Source organism: Amblyraja radiata, chromosome 15 (genome assembly GCF_010909765.2).
Source record: "Amblyraja radiata isolate CabotCenter1 chromosome 15, sAmbRad1.1.pri, whole genome shotgun sequence".
NCBI classification, from domain to species: Eukaryota; Metazoa; Chordata; class Chondrichthyes; order Rajiformes; family Rajidae; genus Amblyraja; species Amblyraja radiata.
Genome location: NC_045970.1, coordinates 45,526,753 through 45,549,025, shown reverse-complemented (window position 1 = coordinate 45,549,025; position 22,273 = coordinate 45,526,753). Strand labels below are relative to the sequence as shown.

At 46.1% G+C, this 22,273-nt stretch overlaps 1 protein-coding gene across 1 annotated transcript in view; it reads left to right on the top strand.

Annotated features, from left to right (window-relative positions):
• bicc1 (BicC family RNA binding protein 1) overlaps window positions 1–22,273 on the top strand; it is a 242,038-nt gene that overhangs the window by 47,501 nt on the left and 172,264 nt on the right. The window contains exon 2 of the mRNA XM_033034345.1: window positions 20,016–20,062. Within this exon, the coding sequence (XP_032890236.1) occupies window positions 20,016–20,062 (47 nt within the window). The remainder of the gene's footprint in view (window positions 1–20,015; window positions 20,063–22,273) is intronic.

The following is a 22,273-nucleotide window of genomic DNA, read 5'->3' as shown; positions in this document are numbered from 1 at the left end:
TGCGCCATCGTGCTGCCCAAGTTGAAAGCAATGGCTTTTATTCCTCCCCCTCCTCTTGCTCTACCATCTGTGGCAATGCCAGAGATTGGTGCAGCGGTAGCATTGCTGACTTACAGCGCTTGCGGCACTGGAAACCCAGGTTCAATCCCAACTACAAGTGCTGTATGTACAGCGTTTGTACATTCTCCCCGTGACCTGCGTGGGTTTTCTCCGAGATCTTCGGTTTCCTCCCACACCAAAGACATACAGGTTTGTAGGTTTGTTGGCTTGGCATAAGTGCAAATTGACCCTTGTATAGTGTTAGTATGCGGGGTATCACTGGTCGGTGCGGACTCGGTGGGCCGAAGGGCCTGTTTCTGCGCTGTATCTCTAAACCTATAACTAAAAAAAACTAATTCTCCAATTTCAGGTAGCCTTCACTGTCTCCTCCCCTTCTCAGCTCTCCCTCAGCCCTCTGGCTCCTCCTCTTCCTTTCTTATTCCCACCCCACACCAACCCTACATCAGTCTGAAGAAGGGTTTCGGCCCGAAACGTTGCCTATTTCCTTCGCTCCATAGATGCAGCCGCACCCGCTGAGTTTCTCCAGCACTTTTGTCTACCTACTAAAAAAAACAAACCTTTTATCTCTTGTTTCATATCCACGCACTGTTCCTCAGCAGCTGCAACAACATCTACTATTGGCGCCAGTTGTCACGTATTTGCAAATGGCAAGCGATATTATCCCACAACTGACTGCTGTCTCTAAATTACTTTGGTGCTGATCAGAGTAACAGGAATATTTTCCCGACTGAACATCGAGAAAGCTGAAGTCATTGTATTTAGTCCCTGCCAGAACCGCTCACTAGTAACTGACTCAATCCCTCTTCTTGGCAATGGTGTGTGAGTGTACCAGACCAATCCCAGCACTGGTATTATATGTTGACCCTGAATCATTTATTGGACTCCATGTAATTGAGCCCCAGGCTGCTGCAGGGCCTCCAGTGGCTGCTCTGCCGAAACCTTATCCAGAACTCGTTGACCTGCGAACATGCCATCCCTCACCTCGCAAGCCCACAGCTCGGTCTCGGTGCCCCAAGGCACCTCCCATAGCCGATCTCTGAACCCTAGAGCGCCTCCAAGAGTGCGGAGGGTGAGCCTACAGCCATCTCACTGACACCATTCATTTCCACCAGCCACGGCCTACCGAAGCCAATTAACCTATTGACAGATTATCGATTAATTAATAACAGATGCTGTAGGAAGGAACTGCAGATGCTGGTTTAAATCGAAGATAGACACAAAATGCTGGAGTAACTTGGCAGGGCAGGCAGCATCTCTGGAGAGAAGGAATGGGTGACTTTTCAGGTCGAGACCTTTCTTCAGATACTGATGATGGAAGGGTAACTAACAGGCCTGGCTCCGCAGAGAAGTTCAGAACATGAGGGTTTTTAAAAATCTTTTAAAAAATATTAATTTTATTAGAAGCAATTGTACAAGGAGAAAGTAATCGACACAATAATTATACAATTTTCGTACAGCTTCAGTTTTAACATTTTATAACTAATGAGTAAACCTGAAAAAAGGAAAAAAAGGAAAGAGGGAAAGGAAGAAGAAAGGAAAAAGAAAAGAAAGAATTACGAAAAAGATACGAAAAAGAAAAAAGAACTAACGAAGAAGTGGGGAAAAAAAAAGCGGAGATGTATCCCACTACCCTTCCCTACGCCCGCTCACCCGACCCTAGCGTCGGTTTTGAGTTTGTGTTCACCCATTATGTTGTTGAAGAAATTCAATGAAAGGAGACCATATTTTGGAAAATTGATCTGATTTGTCAGACAAAACAAGCCTTATTCTGATGTTCCTCTGTTAAAGGTATACAGATGAACTGAAAGGGCAGGAGCTTCCAATTGTATTGATTGCCAGGTTCTGAAGCAAATCCACCCCTCTCCCAAACACCAAAGAAAGGCAGGTGCAGGTCTTGTCCCAGGGGAGGCAAGGAATCCTGTGGTCACTTTACGAGGCCCAACATGTGTGTTGTGGGATGCCAATGGAGATTACAGCGTTCCTCGCTGTATGCAGTGTTCTTTCCACACTGTTTTCAGCTGGAAGTGTGTGCAGACAAGCATTTCCCTCATCGACGCCCACACCCTTTTGTGTTTTTCTTTTTCCGATCTTGACCTCCAAGTCTGACTTTTGGAGGCACACACACACGCACGCTATGGGGGAGGTGAGTGCCGTCTCGCAAAGCAGACGGCGACTGCCGATGACCTCATGGGGAGAAACTCTCTCAAATTGTGGCGGGCGCAGAGAACAACCAGAGGTGACGCTGTCCGGGGGGTGGGGAGAGGGAGGTGGGTCGTGAGCAAAGATGATAAAGTGCTTTGCTCTATCATCTTTGGTCCTGAGGGGAGGTTAGACCTGCGCCTGCCATCTCTGGCCGCAGTGTGCAGAGCATGTCATCCTTTCATCCCTCATCGTCGTGTAGATGCAAGCTCAGGTCTCCCCTGAAACTCCGATACACTTCCCTCAATGGAAACAAACTTTTCTGGCAGTAAGTGTAAACAGCTGCAAACACTGGCAGCTGGAACTCTCTGCGGGGAAAGAGTTGAATGGAGGAGGGAAAATAAAGCATTTCTCAGTATTAAGTCAGCATTATTCCTTCATCTAATCCAATTTTTTTTAAACAATCTATTGTTGTACAGAAATTTTTAACTTAGATTTTTAATTCCTCTTTCATTTTGCTTCTTGAGCTTTCCTCTGTCTCCCAACACCCTGCTATCATGTTCTACCCGATGTTCTGTCATATTGCAATCAGGGGGTAATTGAGATGAAGGGGTCCGCAGAGTTCTGATGAGCTCCAAGGATAACATGCCTTGTAGCAATCCAACTCCGTGCATGCACAATTTTAAACACCTTTTGTTTTCTCAGCAAAAGTTTGGAATTTTATTTCATCAAGATTGCCCTGCGGTGTAAAGTGCGTACATCTGATTTTTGAACCAGAGGGACCGACTGGTATTCTGGCAGGATGGTAGTGTGCGTGTGTGTGTGTGTGTGTGCGTGTGTGTGCGCCTCTCACTGTGTGTGGCCGACCTAAAACTTTGGCTATCTGGCTTGGTTTGTTTTCCGCTGAAGTATACGGCCAATTCACCACATCTCCAGCCCTCGTCCACCCCAGCACGGAAACAGGCCCAACACAATCCTACACATTGGGTACAATTTTACCAAAGCCAATCAACCGACGAACCTGTGCGTCTTTGGAGGGCGGGTGTCAACCGGAGAAATCTCGCGTGGTCACGGGGAGAACGTACAAACTCCGTACCGACAGCACCTGTAGTCAGGATCGAACCCGGGTCTCCGGCGCCGCAGGCGCTGTAAGGCAACAACTCTACTGCTGCGCCACTGAACTGCACCAAAGGATCACCTGGAGAATGCGGGCATCGATCCCGCTACCTCTGGAGTGTGGTGGGGGCAGACAGGGGGGCTTATTGCTGTGGCCTGTTGGGGAGATGGCGCCCGTATAGCGGACAAAAACAGACTGGACAAGCTAATCAGGAAGGCCGCCTCAGTGGTCGGGGCTGAGCAACGAACGGTCCAGCAGGTGGCAGAGGCCAGAACTCTGAACAAACTGGGTTCAATAATGACCAACCCCACTCACCCACTCCATGCCCTGAAGGTGATCAAGAGCAGCATCTTCAGTCAGAGGCTGATTGCACCAATGTGCAAAACTGAGAGACATAGGAAGTCCTGTTTACCAGCTGCTATAAGGTTATATAATGCGCATAAATAACTGCACTTTTTTTTTAAATTAATTGTATTTTAACTTGTATTTTAACTTGTATTTTAACTTGTTAAGTATGGAAGCCATTTGAGGAAATGTGTGGTGTTATGTCTGTCTTGAAGCTGTCGTGGCACTGTAATTTCCTGTAAAGGATTATTAAAGGTATAATCTAATCTAATCTAATCTAATCTATTAGTAGTTACGTAACATTGAAGAATTCAATGTTCACACGTTGGGTTGTGAGCTACCCAAGTGGAGTATGAGGTGCCGTTCCTCTAGGTTGCATGTGGGTTCCCTCTGGTAATGGAAGAGGCCCTGGACAGAAAGGTCAGTTTGGGAATGGGATGAAGAGTTACAATGGTTAGCAACTGGGAGATTCCTTCTCTCAGTTCTTCTCTCATCCACTCCGTCTCTCCAGAGATGCTGCTAATCCCGCTGAGCTACACCAGCATTTTGTGTCTATCTTCAGTGTAATCCAGCATCTGCAGTTCCTTCCTACACCTGTTATACTTGTGTTTGGCTTGACTGTACATGAATACGATCGAGGCAAACACAAGTGCAACAGGTAGACTGAGGAGATATAGTTGCTTAGAAGAGAGATTTAAATAATAAGTGTCAACGAGTGTCACGACTCGTTGTGTACTGACCCCAGAAGATCTACTATAATAGATCGTATTTATTGATAGTAGATCTTCTGGGGTCAGTACACAACGAGTCGTGACACTCGTTGACACCCTTGCATTTCACTATTCCATGGAAGCTGAATTGTGAGTTATATTTGAGACAAAAAGTTAGATTTGAAGCAAATGGAGATTTATATGGTTAGTGCGTGCAAGTGAAGCCGTGATCTTGTCTAATGGTGGAACAGGCATGAGGAGCCATTTGGCCCTTACCTACTTTTTCTCCGTTCCTTTAGTACTTTAGAGATACAGCGTGGAAACGGGCCCTTCGGCCCACCAGGTGTGGGACGTTTTCTTCCAGCCCACTAGCATTATCCAACACACCAGGGACAATTTACAATTGTACCGAAGTCAATTAACCTACAAGCACCGGTCCGTCTTGGGAGTGTGGAAGGAAACCGGAGCACCCGGAGAAAACCCTCGCGGTTAAGGGGCAAAAGTACAAACTCTGTACAGACAGCACCCGTAGTCAGGATCGAACCAGGATCTGGCGCTGTAGGGCAGCAACTCAACCGTTCTTCTCTGGTTCCTCTTAGCTTTCTGCCAGAGGAAGCTGCCTAGAAATTCCCCAGGCTGGTGGGCTGGAAGCAAACATCCCACACCTGGCCTCACTGTCTACAGGGGCAGCCCTGCCCCACCCCAGGCTGACGTGCTGTGCAAACATCCCATTTTATACATCTTATTGTTCTCGGGCGGTGATGTCGCACAGTGTTTTTGTTTTTGTATGGTTGGTGAACTAAAAGACAGTACACAAGGTTAGAAAGTCTACGGGCAGCTGGAGGCTTTCCAAGGGATTTAATGGCTAATGAGTGCGTGCGGTTTGAAGTGCAGTTAGTGTTGCAAGAGATCACTGGCAGCAATTAGTGTACATTGATGGCATCTGTGCCCTTAGGGCAGGGGTCGGCAACCTTGTTCTGCATAGGGGCCGGGACGTATGTGTGTGAGAGGATGGCGGGCCACATCTATCACGTGTATACATGGGACCCGCCCCCATCCCGCCCCTGGATGGCAGGCATCAAATCACGTGTTCACAGAAGGTTGACAAAAATGCTGAGGAAACTCGGCGGGTGAGGCAGCCTCATGTAATCTTTGCATGTCTCACCCGCTGAGTTTCTCCGGTATTTTTGTCTACCTTCGATTTTTCCAGCATCTGCAGTTCTTTCGTAAACGTGTTCACAGAAGGTGCGCGGCAGTGCCAGCGCGGGCGCTCGGCGGGCCGGATGATTACGGGGGGAAAAATCTGCCTGCGGGCCGGATGATTTTGGGTTATGGGCTGCATTCGGCCCGGGGGCCGTAGGTTCCCGACCCCTGCCTTGGGGAATTGCGTCAGGACCCAGTCAATAATAGGCACGTATAAAAGATGTTTGGTGCTATTTCTGACCCTTGCACACTTGCTAGATGTTTGATTTGGCCAAGGTTTGTTTCATTGTTCAACTAGAGAACGTTCAGGGAAGTCTCCGTTCACAATTCATTGCCCTTTCTCTTGTATTGGGATGTTTTGTACAGAGAGATTTAAAAAAAAGATATTTGTAATAAAAAATATATGCAGATCAGAAATATATTTTGCAAAATCCTCTTCATGCATTCTTTGTGGCTGCACTATCAATAGAGTCCTACTCCGTAGTAGTGTAGTCTACAGTGTTGTAGTGCCCAGTACCTTACTCAAAACTCTCTTACCGCTCGCTGGCCCCTGGAGTGATGTCCATTCCCTTGTGTAGGTTTAATTTATTATTGGCGCGTCTAGAAGGACACAGTGAAAAGTTTTGCCTGCTATCCAACTAAATCAACTAATGCAATGAAGCAAAACTCAAGTACAGGGTGGCACAGTGGTAAAGTTGCTGCCTTGCACAGCCAGAGACCCGGGTTCGATCCTGACTACGGTTGCTGTCTGTACGGAGTTTGTACGTTCTCCCCGTGACCGCGTCAGTTTCCTCCCACATTCCAAAGAGGTACAGGTTTGTGGGTAAATATTGTAAATTGTGCCTACAGTGCAGGGCAGTGCTCGTGTGCGGACATCACTGGTTGTCGGGGACTCGGTGGGCCAAAGGGCCTGTTTCCGCGCTGTATCTCCTAACTCGAAACTCAATAGGTAGAGTGAAGGGCAAGATATAGAGTGCAGAATATAGTTCACAGAATTATGATGCAGCAGGTCCTGAGATAAAGTTCAATGTCTGCAGTGAGGTAGAGCAGAATTGGACTGTACCGTAGCTTGTGTGAGGGGTGCCCCCAGCGGTCTTTGCCCCTTGTTGTGCAGCAGCTGAGGGACCCCTGGACTGTGGACCTCCCCCACGGAGCCTTAAGGGGCTGTCCCACTGTATGAGCTAATTCAAGAGTTCTCCCGAGTTTCCCCTGATTCGAACTCGGAGAATGACGGTAATAGCCGCTCGTGGGTACTCGGGGCTCTCGTGGACATTTTTCATGTTGAAAAACTTCACGAGTCTTCACGAGCTTGCCGCGTTTCCCGAGTACCTGCCGTTAGCGTTACGAGCCACTAAGAGACGTCCCGAGCTCCGACGTACCCGCTACGTACATTCTACGTGCTTACCACGAGTTTGATTTTTTTTTAAACTCGGGAGAGCTCTTGAATTACCTCGTACAGTGGGACAGGCCCTTTAGTGTTGGCTGCACCAAGCTTCAATGCGTTCCTCAGCACACGCTGTTGCAATTTGGAATGGACGAGTCGCCAACATTCCCTATGCACATGGGGTGGCGCAGTGGTAGAGTTGCTGCCTTGCAGCGCCAGAGTCCCGTGTTCGATCCCGACTCCGGTTGCCATCTGCACAGAGTTTGTATGCTCTAAAATTTGAACACATTACACCAATTCTTAAATCCTTACATTGGCTCCCTGTATGTCAGAGAATTGATTTTTGAAAATCCTGCTGCTCACCTATAAATCACTACATGGTTTAGGGCCAAAGTATATCACTGACATGCTTCCACTATATAAGCCTTCTAGACCGCTAAGATCTTCTGAAACCAAACTGCTAGTGATTCCCAGAGTAAATACAAAACATGGGAAAGCAGGATTTAGTTACTATGCAACAAATAGCTGGAATAAACTTCCTGAAGATTTAAGACTTGCCTCAACTTTGACCACTTTTAAAACAAGACTGAAAACTTTTATGTTTACTTTAGCTTTCAGCTAAATCTTAACTACATTGCACTTTTAACTTTTGCACTTTTTATAATGCATTTTTAATTTTGCTTTTCTTTTCTTTTAGTTCTTCTATTTTATTTCATTTTTATTATTTCATTTATTGTATGACATGTCTTTATGTGAAGCACTTTGAGTCTGCCTCGTGTATGAAATGTGCTATATAAATAAAGTTGCCTTGCCTTGCCTTGCCTTGCCTTGCCTTGCTCTCTCCCTGACCATGAGGATTTTCTCCATGTGCTCTGGTTTCCTCCCACATTCCAAAGACGTGCAGGTTTGTAGGTGAATTGGCTTCTGTAAATTGTCCCTAGTGCATAGGTAAGAACTAGTGTTGGGGGTGATCACTGGTTGGTGTGGACTCAGTGGGCTGAAGAGCCTGTTTCCGTGCTGTATCTCTAAACTAACCTAAACACAACATCTCGCCAACAAGTTTGGTGTGGACAGAGTTGGGGAATAATTACAGATGTTTTCCGAGAAAATTAAAATGAGCCGCGCTCCTTAAAAGAACAGCATTTCACAACAACCATATCTGCACAGATTTTGTTTTTGTTCACAGACACCAAGTGAAACGACTAACATAATTCAGTATGGAAAAACCATTGAGCTCTCCATGTTCTCTTTTTAACAGATTGAAACATGTCTTCACAGTGTGACGAAGAGCAGAGGAACTTGATATTTTCTTATTGATATATAGATAGAGAAACAGCATTGACACTTCATCTCACCGAGTCCACACTGCCTATTAACCACCCATTTCCATTAATCCTAGAATGTAGAAACAAAGAATAGCAAATGCCGGTTAATACACGAAAATTGCACAAAGTACTGGAGTGACTCAGCAGGTCAGGCAGCATCCCTGGAGAACATGGATGAGTAATGTTTTGGGTCGAGACCCGAAACATCACCTATCCATGTTCTCCAAGGATGCTGACCTGACCTGCTGAGTTACTCCAGCACTTAGAGTCCATTTTGACACTTTTCCTTTGCCTCACTGAGTCCACGACAACCACCCATTTACACTAATCCAACACTAATCTAATCCAACTTTATACTTTCCATATTATTATCAATTTCTATTTCCCCCAGATTCTACCACTCGCCTACACACAAAGGGCAATTTACAGAGTTCAGTTCAGTGCTCATCAGTCAGTGATTATAATCGAGCCATTCACAGTGTACAGGATACATGATAAGGCAGGAGTTCCCAACCTGGGGTAATTGTACTCCCAGCGAGTAAATTCCACCTACCCAGGGAGTCAATTTGTTGATTCTGGATTTGTACATATTTTTTCTCATTGACTGACTGTGCTTGGTTCTGGTATACTGGTATCTGTTCATCATTAGTTGTTCGTAAATAAGTGATCACTTGCTGATCATTCAGCATTCAGTCCCGGAACGAGCAGTTGTGACCATTGTCCATGTACCGTAGCTCGTTGGTTGAGGTCAGATCAACCTAGGTTGTTGAGTGGAGGTAGCATAGGCTGAAGAATTTCCCATTTGTTTAGCAGGCAGAAATCTCGTTGGATTTGAGGCGTGATATCTCGGAGACTGTAATAGTTACTCAGCCTTGCGTAATCTGCCCTCCCTCGGAATTGTAGACACAACCTGACCAATAACATACACAGTGTTTGAACTCGCCTGTGAAGAGACTTGGCTTCTCTGCCGGAAAAAAAACCCCACCCAGGCCAGAGTAAAAGCTGCAACGCCGTTTTCAAAGTTCCTCCCTGTCCCTCATAATTGTGCATACCTCTGCCCGATCCTTCTTCAACCTCCTCCAAAGCGTTTGACGGCACTGGAGTTCTGAAGAATGAGAGGGGACCTCATTGAAACGTGCAGAACAGTGAAAGGCTTGAACAGAGTGGATGTAGAGAGGATGTTTCCACTAGTGCGAGAGTCTAGGATTAGAGGTCATAGCCTCAGAATTAAAGGACATTCTTTTAGGAAGGAGATGAGGAGAAATTTATTTTGTCAGAGGGTGGAGAATCTGTGGAACTCTTGGCCACAGAAGGCTGTAGAGGCTAAGTCAGTGGATATTTTTAAGGCAGAGATAGATGGATTCTTGATTAGTACGGGTGTCAGAGGTTATGGGGAGAAGGCAGGAGAATGGGGTTAGAAGGGAGAGATCAAACAACCATGATTGAATGGCAGACTTGATGGGCCGAATGGCCTAATTCTACTCCTATCACTTATGACCTTATGACTTAGTACAAAGTGAATTAACCTAGCTTATCCATTTGCTCCTCATAACTGAAATATCTCCTCCCAGACAACACCAGGCAACACCCAGGTAAATCCTCTCTGCACCCTCTACAGTCCCTTGGTGTAATCGTGTGTGGCACAAGACTTACAGCGCAGGTTGCAGACCCGGGTTCAATCCCGACTGTAGGGAGTTTGCACTTTTATCCCCATGATCTGCGTGGTCTGGTTCCCCCCCCCCCCCCCCACACTCCAAGGACGTATGGGTTTTGTAGGCTGATTGGCTTGGTGAATTGGTAAATTGTCCCAAGAGTGTGTAGGATATTGTTAGTGTGGGGATCGCAGGTCGGTGCAGATTCAGTGGGTCGGCAGGCCTGTTTCTGTGCTGTATCTCTAAACTAAACTGCACACCGTTTTCCAGCTGTGGCCTAACCAACGTTTTATGAAGTTGCGCGACATCTGACTATTAAACTCTAAGACTATAAAACTCTGACTATTACCAACCACTTTCTGTTATTTGCACTATCAGTTTATTTATTCATGTGTGTATATATTTATATCATGGTATATGGACACATTTATCTGTTTTGTAGTAAATGCCTACTATTTTCTGTGTGCTTAAGCAAAGCAAGAATTTCATTGTCCTATACAGGGACACATGACAATAAACTCACTTGAACTTGAACTTGAACATCTCCGTGCATTTATACTCTGTGTCTGACTTGAAGGAGGTTAGCATTTAATATGCCCCTTCACCACCATATCTACCTGCGCTGCCACCTTCAAAGATCTAAGGTCCCTCTATTCCTCAATCCCCTCAGCCCAGCCGTTCATGGTATATGTCCCATTCCCATTAGCTCTTGCAAAATGCATCACCTCACGCTCATCAGGATTAAATTCCATCAGCCCTTGCTCTGCCCAATTTACCAGCTGATCATTATGGTCCTGAAACCTGATATGCTTCCTCCTGACCAACAGCGTCATCGTGTTTCATGCAATGTACTCCTCATACCTCCTACATTCATATCCAAATTGTTGATGTGGATGGCAAATAGTGATGCTCTATCTAGTCACAGGCTTCCAATCATTTAAGTGACTACAGGTCCATCGCTAATTTTACGGCACCTTTAGTTCCAGAACCCTGCCGTATTATCCGTTTTGCCGGACCGACAGAGGGGGCCTCAAAATCAGCCTCGGCCATGGGAGCGGGTCTGCCGGTTCGGGCCAGGTCTGAGTTCCTGAGCCCCGGACGTAGGGGGCAAATTTAACCCGCCAATCGGCGTGGACATCCCGACGAGGTTGAGATCGACAGCCTCACCCGGTCTAGGATCCACATTGTCTCTCTTTGTTCTCGGTGGTGAATCCTCGACCGATCTCCGGCACCCACCGCCGGCCCGGCCAATGTTTCAAGTCGGGACCCTTTTTCAGACTTCATAAGGGTCCCTTCTTCGTTTCTCCCCCGCGCCACTGAATCCGCCCACATCCACCTCGGATCAACGGCCAGGGACTCCATCTTTGCTCCGTTCCGGCTTCAGTGCCCTGCGGAGGACGGAAAGGCACATTTAAGGGATAATCTTCTTGCAGGAACCAATGACCTGCACTTGGCGTCGAGCAAGGTGCCTCCAGAGAGGCATTATTCAAAAAAACAGTGGTCTTTTTTTTAGGGTTAGATTGGGAAGAGTGGAGGGAGAATCGGAAGCAGGAGACTTGGAATATCATGGGCTGATTGGTAGTTTGGTAGCGGAGTGGCCCCAATTTGAGACCTGAGCTCCCTAGTCCTGCAGAAAAGCATATAAAACTGGTAATAAATATTCCTTCTCTCCAGAGTCCAGAAAACGCCTGTCGCTTTCACAACTTACCTTTCCATATCCCTAGTTTCCCTCTCACCTGACACGCAGTCTGAAGAAGGGTCTCGACCCGAAACATCACCCATTCCTTCTCTCCAGAGATGCTGCCGGTCCCGCTGAGTTACTCCAGCATTTTGTGCCTGTCTTCGGTTTAAACTAGCATCTGCAGTTCCTTCCTGTACAACAAACATTCCTGTTTTTCCCTCTGTTATTTTTCTGGTATCAAGTGGAAAAAGCCCGAGGAACAGTTTTAATGTGTTCAGGGCCTGTAACGCGTGCCAGGATATGAGCAAGATCAAGTTGCAGTTTTGTCAATGTTCTTGCGAACATAGAATTATTTCTGAACACTGGATGCAGCTTTAAACAACGGGTTTGGATTCTTCCACTTGAAGCTTTCCATGATGTCATAGAATTTTTACGATGCCCAAATTGTCGCCCTGTTTGTGAACAAGGGTTTAAAAATTAAACAGCGAAGAACCAGCTAGACAGAGGACTTGCAAGGCAGCCGGGGTTGGGCAGTGGCGTTGAAGTGACTGGATGTTTGGAATTGTTTCTTACATGGGGATACTCCTGGTGGGACATTTATATCGCGTAACATTCATGGTGGGGCACGTGTGTTCGTTCTACAAGCAACGCTAGCGGGTGCTGTAAACAAATATAATAAATGAGGGGAAAAAAGTTCAGTGTTTGTGTGACTACACTCACGAACTCTCATGAACACTCACTAACACAGATGAACACTAACACACACAAACACACACGAACACTCACCAACACAGACTAACACACTAACACACAAACACACTAATACATACACGCACGCGCACACACAGACAAAACCAATGCCCCCAAGTTCAGAGCTTATTTGAAGACTGTAGTGTTTAATAGCCTGATAGCTGTAGGGAAGAAGCTGTTTTTTGAACCTGGACATTACAGTTTTCAAGTTCCTGTACCTTCTTCTCAATGGCAGGAGTCAAATGAGTGTGTGGCCAAGATGGTGTGGTTCTCTGATGATGCTGGCTGCCTTTTTGAGGCAGCGACTCCTGTCAACCCTTTCTGTAATTTTCCTGTAAATACTGTCTGCATGCCTTGTTGTCACCTTCTCCTCAGCCAACAATGAAGTACTTGACCATTGTCTGCTTTGATCTGTCGTTTTCACACCTTACCCTTCCATATCTCTAGTTTTCCTCTCCCCTGACTCTGTCTGAATTAGGGTCTCGACCCGAAACATCATCCATTCCTTCTCTCCATAGATGCTGCCTGTCCCGCTCAGTTAGTCAAGCATTTTGTATCTATCTTCGGTGTAAACCAGCATCTGCAGTTCCTTGAAGATATTCACGAAATGCTGGAGCAACTTTCAATGACTTCCGTTTTCCAGGCCTCCACTCCCTCATCTTTACTTGCAATGACCCGTTTTCCTGATCCCCTACTCCTTCATCTTTACTAACTGCCCGCAATCTGCAGTTACTTCCCACACACCATTCTCTGGTTCAGGAGCTACTTGTGGTGTTGGGGACAGTGCTGTTTGCATCCCGGACATCCAGGGTCAGTCGGTGTCGTTTAATTGTGGGACATCTATAATGGAACAACCCTCTGCTAGTCTTGCCTTTGCCTTTCAAGCTCCTGCACAAGATTGGCGGGCGGATGCATGCTAATTGCTTCAGTGGAATAAAACAGAGTAAAAATGTTTTGACTGTTTCTATTAGCTTTTCATTGCTTTGTGGAGAAAGCATAGGGGCTGCAGTTTCCCTATTTTGCTTAGGAAATTGTAGAGCAAAATCCTGGCCAAAGTGGTGCTAATTCACGCAGATTAATTGTACCATCTGGTAAAAATCTGTAAGTAGGTGAATACTTGTCAGTTTCCAAAGCAACTCCCTTAAGTGGCCTCCTGTGATGAAAATGGTATTCCGTGTTCTTCTACTTCTCCTACACTATAAGATCATAAGTGATAGGAGCAGAATTAGACCATTCATGACGTGCAATCTATAATACTGCGTCAGGAGCCCATTACTGGTCCAGGTTGGGGTGAAGCAAAGTTGCCTCATCACTCCAGCCCTGTTCTCCATCTATGGGTGTCAGGGGTTATGGGGAGAAGGCAGGAGCATGGGGTTAGGAGGGAGAGATAAATCAGCCATGATTGAATGGTGGAGTAGACTTGATGGGCTGAATGGCCTAATTCTTCTCCTGTCACGTATGACCTTATGACTTTATTTTCCTCTCTGCCACACTGTACCTCACCTCCTGTGTACTTCTCACTGAGTGGAGGTAATCTGAAGGATGAGTGCAATACTTTACAATCTTTGTCATTTCCACAGCAAGACCATAAGACATGAGAGCAGTATTTGGCCATTTGGCCCATCGAGTCTACTCCACCATTCAATCATGGCTGATCTATTTTTTTCCCTTTCGACCCCATTCTCCTGCCTTCTTCCCGTAACTTTTGACACCCCTACTAATCAAGCACATTAATCTCCACTTTAAAAATCCCCAGTCTCCACTGCCATCTGTGGTAATGAATTCCACAGATTCACTAAAGAAATCCCTCCTCATCTCCATTGTTAAGGTATGTCCTTTTATTCTGAGGTTGTGCCCTCTGGTTCGAGACTCTTCCGTTACTGAAATGATTCTCTCCACATCAACTTGCGAGGGGTGGCATAGAATCAGAAGATGTAGAGTCATTGTGGATAGAACTTGAGAAATTGTAAGGGTAAAAAGACCCTACTGGAGTCTACAGGCCCCCAAACCGTAGCCTGGATACAGGGTTCAAGTTGCATCGGGAGTTAAAATTAAAATGTAACAAAGCTAATGCTACGGTGGTTATGGGAGATTTCAACATGCAGGTAGACTGGGAAAATCAGGTTGGTACTGGAGCCCAAGAAAGGGAGTTTGTGGAGTGCCTCCGTGATGGATTCCTAGAGCAGCTTATACTGGAGCCTACCAGGGAGAAGGCAATTCAGGGTTTAGTGTTGTGTAATGAACCGGATTTGATAAGGGAACTCATGGTAAAGGAACCATTTGGAGGTAGACCATAATATGATAAGGTTTGAGAGGGAGAAGGTAAAATCGGAAGTGTCAGTATTGCAGTTGAACAAAAAGGACTATGTAGGCATGAGGGAGGAGCTGGCCAAAGTTGACTGGAAAGGGACCCGAGCAGGGATGGCGGTGGAACAGTAATGGCAGGTATTTCTGGGAATAATCCAGAAGATGCATTTCATTCCAAAGAGGAAGAAAGATTCTAAGGGGTGTAAGAGGCGACAGTGGCTGACAAGGGAAGTCAAGGATTGTATAAAAGTAAAAGAGAAGATGTATAACATAGCAAAGATGAGTGGGAAGCCAGAGGATTTGGAAACTTTTAAAGAACAACAGAAGGTAACTAAAAAGGCAATACAGGGGAGAAAAGATGAAGTACGAGGGTAAGCTAGCCAAGAATATAAAGGAGGATAGTAAAACCTTCTCTAGGTATGTAATAAGGAAAAAATTAGTTAAGACAAATGTGGGTCCCTTGAAGACAGAAACAGGTGAATGTATTATGGGGAACAACTAAATGGCAGACGAGATGAACAGGTACTTTGGTTCTGTCTTCACTAAGGAAGACACAAACAATCTCCCAGATGTACGAGGGGACAGAGGACCTAGGGTGATGGAGGAACTGAAGGAAATTCACATTAGTCAGGATATGGTGTTGGCTAGAATGATGGGACTGAAGGCTGACAAAATTCCCAGGGCCTGATGGTCCTCATTCAAGGAGGTGGCTCCAGAAATCATGGGCGCATTTGGGATCATTTCCCAATGTTTCATAGATTCTGGATCGTTTCCTGTGGATTGGAGGGTAGCTAATGTTATCCCATTTTTTAAGAAAGGTGGGAGAGAGAAAGCAGGGAATTATAGACCAGCTAGCCTGACATTGGTGGTGGGGAAGATGCTGGAGTCAATTATTAAAGATGCAATAGCGGCGCATTTGGATAGCAGATCGGTCCGAGTCAGCATGGATTTACGAAGGGGAAATCATGCTTGACTAATCTTCGAGAATTTTTTGAGGATGCAACAATTCAAATGGACAAGGGAGAGCCAGTGGATGTAGTGTATCTGGACTTTCAGAAAGCATTTGATAAGGTACCACATAGGAGATTAGTGGGCATAATTAGGGCACATGGTTTTGGGGGTAGAGGGCTGACATGGATAGAAAATTGGTTGGCAGACAGGAAACAAAGAGTAGGGATTAACGGGTCCCTATCAGAATGGCAGGCAGTGACTAGTGGGGTACTGCAAGGCTCGGTGCTGGAACCGCAGCTATTTACAATATATAAATGATTTAGATGAAGGGATTACAAGTAACATTAGTAAATTTGCAGATGACATAGCAACATAGAAAATAGGTGCAGGAGTAGGCCATTCGGCCCTTCGAGCCTGCACCGCCATTCAATATGATCATGGCTGATCATCCAACTCAGTATCCTGTACCTGCTTTCTCTCCATACCCCCTGATCCCTTTAGCCACGAGGGCCACATCTAACTCCCTCTTAAATATAGCCGATGAACTGGTCTCAACTACCTTCTGTGGCAGAGAATGACATAATAGCTCTTAGAGCTAGCGGAATCAAGGGGTATGGGGAAAAAGCAGGAACGGGGTACTGATTTTGGATGATCAGCCATGATCACATTGAATGTAACTATGTAAATAGTTTTCACTATTTGGTAAGTTCCAATGAGATACCCTCTCATCCTTCTAAACTCCAGTCAGTTTCTAAACAAATCTAAACCAAACTCGAGTGGATAACAATGTCACATTGTCCACATTCCCAATACCAGCATGACAATTAAAATGTAACAAAGCTAATGCTACGGTGGTTTGCTCCAGATGACAATATCTGCAGTCTCTTTTCAATTTTAACATTCCTACCCAAATCTGCTTCAGAATAATGTTAAACTTGTGGTATGCACAGGCATCTGGTTTGGAAGAAGCTCCTCCAGGGAGTTATCTCTTTACTTCAATGTGGGATCTGGGTCTGTGTTCCAGCACCAAAATAGCACACACACCATCTGATTCGGATGAGTATATTGCTTGCTCTGTCTATTGGATTGTGACTTGAGGAATAAATCGGGTGGATGCACAGAATCTCATGCGCAGAGTAGGGGAATCGAGGACCAGAGGATATAAGTTCAAGGTGAAGGGGAAAAGATTTAATAGGAATCTGAGGGGTAACTTTTTCCACACACAGGGTGGTGGGTGTATGGAACAAGCTGCCGGAGGAGGTAGTTGAGGCTGGGACTATCCCAACATTTAAGAAACAGTTAGACAGGTACACGATAGGACAAGTTAGGAGGGATATGGACCAAACGCAGGCAGGTGGGACTAGTGTAGCTGGGACATGCTGGCCGGTGTGGGCAAGTTGGGCTGCAGGGCCTGTTTCCACACTGTCGCTCTATGAATATTGCATTTTGCCTGTTTGCATTTGCTTTACAGGCTCCTCTGACTCTGTAAGTTAATATTTCTAAAGTTGAAGCAGATTTCATTGCAAGGTGGTCTGAAAATAATACACAACTCCATCCTAGCCCACCCTCAACGGTCTGGGGGTGGGCTAATTGTGTATTATATTCAGTTTTGATAGATAATGGAGTCTTAGAAGCGACATTTTGCCAATGTGGAAGTCAACTTTATGAAACCATATGTTTCTTTCAGATTTTCAGATATGAAAGCACATGGAGCTGTCACAAAAACCAAAATATCCTGTTGATTGTTATCACCACAATTCCTCCGTTCCTTTGCTTTTCATAAACTACTCTTAAATTGACCTTTGTCTGCTTTGACAGCCCTTGTTCTCAAATTGCAACCCCGTTTATCTGTGCTCAAGATTTTTTTTGTCGATCTGGTATTTTTTTTCAGAATGTTAGCCCATTCATTTCTTTCACCATGTTTCCATGTACATAGGATTATACGGGATTACTTTGCTGTGCTATTTATTACACTTGATGCAAAGTTGTTTTGTCATTCCATTTTGCTCTTTAATGTTTTGTTCTCGTGATGTAATCTTGACTAGCAAGATCTGCGCGTGCTGTCTAAATTATCATAAATGATAGGAGCGGAATTAGGCCATTCGGCCCATCAAGTCTACTCTACTCAAGTCAAATGAATAATAATAATAATACACTTTATTGTCATTGTAAATACATACAACTAAATGTCAGGTGCACTGCCCAAGCGGAGCTCCAACGTGTCAGATAAATAGATAAATAATGACAATGCGAGCAGCAAGAACAGCAAGAAAAACATCGTCAGAATGTGCAATATTTCACAGTGTAGTGTTATATAGTGAAATATTGGCTATGGGGGCTGTGTGTTCAGTTCAGAGTGGCGATGGCCTTGGGGTAGAAACTGTTTGTTAATCTTGTGGTGTGTGATTTGATGGACCTGTAACGCTTTGATGAGGGCAGAAGGCCAAACAAGTGATGTGCGGGATGAGATGAATCCTTTGGGATGCGTGATATGGTGACTTGCCTCGATGATTACTGTTCAACAGCTCTTATATTTCTCCAATGAGATTCATTGAGAGGTTGATTATGACACAAATCAACTCCTGCCTCAGAAATTACATGGATTCGCCTGAATTTGCCAATCACCTCAGAAATGCAAACTGGCCAGCTCATCTTTCTGCAGAGAGTGATGGACTAGGCTCAGTCATCAGGGGCATAGTTCTCCTCATCATCGACATCATCTACAAGAGATAGACACAAAATGCTGGAGTAACTCAGCCGGGACAGGCAGCATCTCTGGATAGAAGGAAGGGGTGATGTTTTGGGTCGAGACCATTCTTTATTGCATCTACGTGAGACACAGACTCAAGAAGGTGGCACTTATCATTGAGGATCGCAACTACCCTGACCATGCCATCTTCTCCCTGCTACCATTGGGCAGGAGATGCAGTGGCCCAAAGTCCCACACCACCAGGTTCAGCAACAGTGACATTCCTTAGGTTTTATGATGCTTACATATAACTATACTAGGATTTTTTGAATTTTATGCAACACATATAATTTCATTGTGTGTAGGTAGATGTAACAATAAAGTACCATTTAAGCAAAGCCATGCGAACATTCGACATTGCAGATATTGTCAAACCATCTGGTCTTGTGTTTACCTTGGGGAGCATGTTGCATATTAAACAAAATGTTCATTTGAGCTCAGATAAATAGATATTTGATCCAAGTGTAGAATTCCATTGTAGCAGATCACTTCCTACCCATTCCCATATCATAACATTCCTGAGCTAAGCAGAGTCCTGCCAAGATCAGAATCTTAATACTAGTAAAAGACTACATTTCCACCTCAGCACATGGTTGCTTTCCATTGACTGCCTCCCTCCCTCGCTCTCTCTCCCCCTCTCCCTCTGCACTGACTTCTGTTCCCCTTCTCTACCCCCACACTCTCTCCCTCTCTCCCTTCCCTCTTTCCTTCCCTCCTTCCTCCCCTTCCTCCCTCCCCCTCCCTCTGAACAATGAACCCTCCTCTCTCTCCCCCCCACTCTCTCCCCAACATATCAACAGCCCCCTCTCTCTCCCCCCACACTTTGCCGCTCCCCCTCACTAACTGCCCCATCTCTACCCCCCCCCCCCCCACCCCTCCTCTCGCTGACTGCCCCCCTCTCCCTCCCCCTCCACACTGTCCCTCAGATTCCCATTAAACTTTTCCCCTTCACCTTGAACCTATGTCCTCCTCCGGTCCTCGATTCCCCCACTCTGGGCAAGAGATTGCATACTCAGGGCAAGAGCCAGCATACGTTTCTCTCACATGTGACCTCCCAAACTGCAACACATCAATTGGCTTCAGTAAGGAAAATTGTAAATTGTCCCAAGCGAGTGTACGGGGGGTGATCGCTGGTCAGTGCCGACTCTTTGGGCCGAAGGGCCTGTTTCCACGTTGTATCTCGTGTCTAGACTGGGTCTGAAGAAGGGTCTCGACCCGAAACGTCAACCTATGTAACTCAGTGGGTCAGGCAGCATCTCTGGAGAAAAGGAATAGGTGACATTTCAGGTCGAGACCCTTCTTCAGACTCTTCACCAGACAGGCAGCCTGACCCGCTAAGTTACTCCAGCACTTTGTGTCTTTTTTTGTAAACCAGCATCTGCAATTCCTTGCACCTCAAATGGACTTACCTAGGCTGGTAGAAGGTCATATCGTGCACTCACCAGAGTCTGAATCCATAGTGAGTGTTTTTATGTCAAATGTTTTACATTGCAATGTTGATGGGAAGAACATCTGTTCAATTTACAGATGTAAACTATGCGTAAAAATCTCAACTGAAGAGTTAAATCTTTGCAGCTTTCCTAGCTATTTGTTTGACTGAAATGTATTATAACGTGTTTGACCATAAACTTTTATTTTACAGCTGCCGCTGAAGGAAAAGGGAAAAGTGGAGAAGACTTCTTCCAGAAGGTATGGTACTGTGGCTGCGTCCCTCAGTGGTCAACGTTTAGTGTGGACTATGAGTAGTTTATCTGTGATTTATATGCCAACCCACTTGGGACAGACCATTGAACCATAAGCTTTGAACTATATAGTTTACTTTAGAGACACAGCATGGAAATTCTCCGTGGATTGTCTCCTTGTCGTGGTGGAGAAGCTCGTGTGGTCCTGAGATCCTGAGAGCGATGCCGTCTGGAGCTATGCTCCTGGTAGGGTCACCCATGGCAGTAAGGTCGAGGCGGAGGTCTCTGACAAAGAGCAATCCAACCAAGACCTCAACGGTGGAACAGGCGGAGGACGATGGCTGACCTTAGTGGAGCGTCACAACGGCTGGGAAGGCGGAAGAAGGCTGCAGCAGAAAAGGGTCTCCGGTCGTCTTGGACTCCATGCCACTGGATCCTGACCCAGATCTGTCAAGGACTGTGGGGTGGATGTCTGTGCACCAGTCCCCCCGCATTAAACAAAGTCACGCACAGGTGTCCTCCTTGAGAGGACAGTCATACTCGTTTTGAGTGACCGCCGATAATGACAGCATGGAAACAGGCCCTTTGGCCCACCGAGTCCGCACCGACCAGCGACCCCCGCTCACTAACGCTGAGGACAATTTACAATTATACCAAGCCAATTAGCTTACAAACCTATACACCTTTGGTGTGTGGAAGGAAACCGGAGATCGCAGAGCAAAACCCACGCAGGTCACGGGGAGAATGAAGAAACTCTGTACAGACAACACCCGTAGTCAAGATCGAAACCGGGTATCTGGCGCTGTAAAGGGCCTGTCCCACTTACGTGTCCTTGGCACGCAAATTACTCGACCTCACGGTCGCGTTGAAGCGCACGGGCATCTTATGGCCGCGCGGGGCCGGTTCCACAAATAAGCGCGGAGAGGTGTGGAGTTGTGCGAAACATTGCGCGGGGCTCCGAAATTTTTGTAGTGAACGAAATCTTTGCGCGCCAACGGCCCGTCGTGGAACTCACGGCCAAAGTGGGACAGGCCCAAGACCCTGGCATGACGCAACGCCTCACCTTCAACAGCAGCAGAAGCAGGGAAACGATCGCCGAACTCGGCCTGGGGCTCACGGCCGTTGCGGTCCGGATCCGTCCCCACTTTTACTCCCAGAGCGGGGCCAAGAAAATTGAAGATAGACACAAAATGCAGGACTAACTCAGCGGGACCGGCAGCATCTCTGGAGAGAAGCAATGGGTGGCGTTACGGGTCAAGACCCTTCTTTTCAGACTGACGAAGAGTCTCGACACGAAACGTCACCCATTGCTTCTCTCCAGAGATGCTGCCGGTCCCGCTGAGTTACTCCAGCTTTGTGTCCATCTTCACATGACGTCACGCGCTCCAGACGGCTGTGCGTATGCATGAAATCGCGCCCGACCATCGCGGCTCAACACAACCACGAGGTCGCGTAATTTACGTGCCAAGGACACATAAGTGGGACAGGCCCTTAAGGCTGTAATTCTGCCGCTGCACCACTGTATATAGATTGATGAAATCTATTAATGTTGGGAGAGGAAAGTGTAAAGGTACTCATGTCTGTGTATACACCGTAGGTTCCTTACTCTGGCACAATAATGCCGCCATTGGAAATATATGTTGTAAACACCATTGCATTACATCAACCATGTAGACTTATGTGATCTTCTGTAACAGGATAGCCAAATGAATATAGTCACAAAATGCTGGAGTAATTCAGAGGGTTAGGCAGCATCTCTGGAGAAAAATGAATAGGTGATATTTCGGGTCGAGACCCTTCTTCAGACTGGCAGCCAGGGGAGAGGGAAACTATATGTATGAAAAAGTCCCAAGAACAAATGAATGAAAGCTATGAAAAGAACAAGTCAAAGTCGGCACCAATGATCAAGGAAATGTGGAGCCCACAATGGTCCATTGTTGGCTGTGGGGGAGGTGATAATGAGTGGGCACAAACAGTGAAACCAAGCAGGACGTCAATTAAACAAGTAGGTTAGGGTGATGTTTTTATTTTTACTTGAATGCATGAACCGTGCAGAAAAATTAATCCGGCATTTTTGGAGGCTATACAAACATTCAATATTGTTTACATACATTGCTCAAATTTCACAAATTTATCCCCAGCCCTTGCCACTCATGTGACCCACTGGCGTGGAATCCCTTCCCTTATTTTGAGGGGTGTCTCCACCACACCCTGCCCC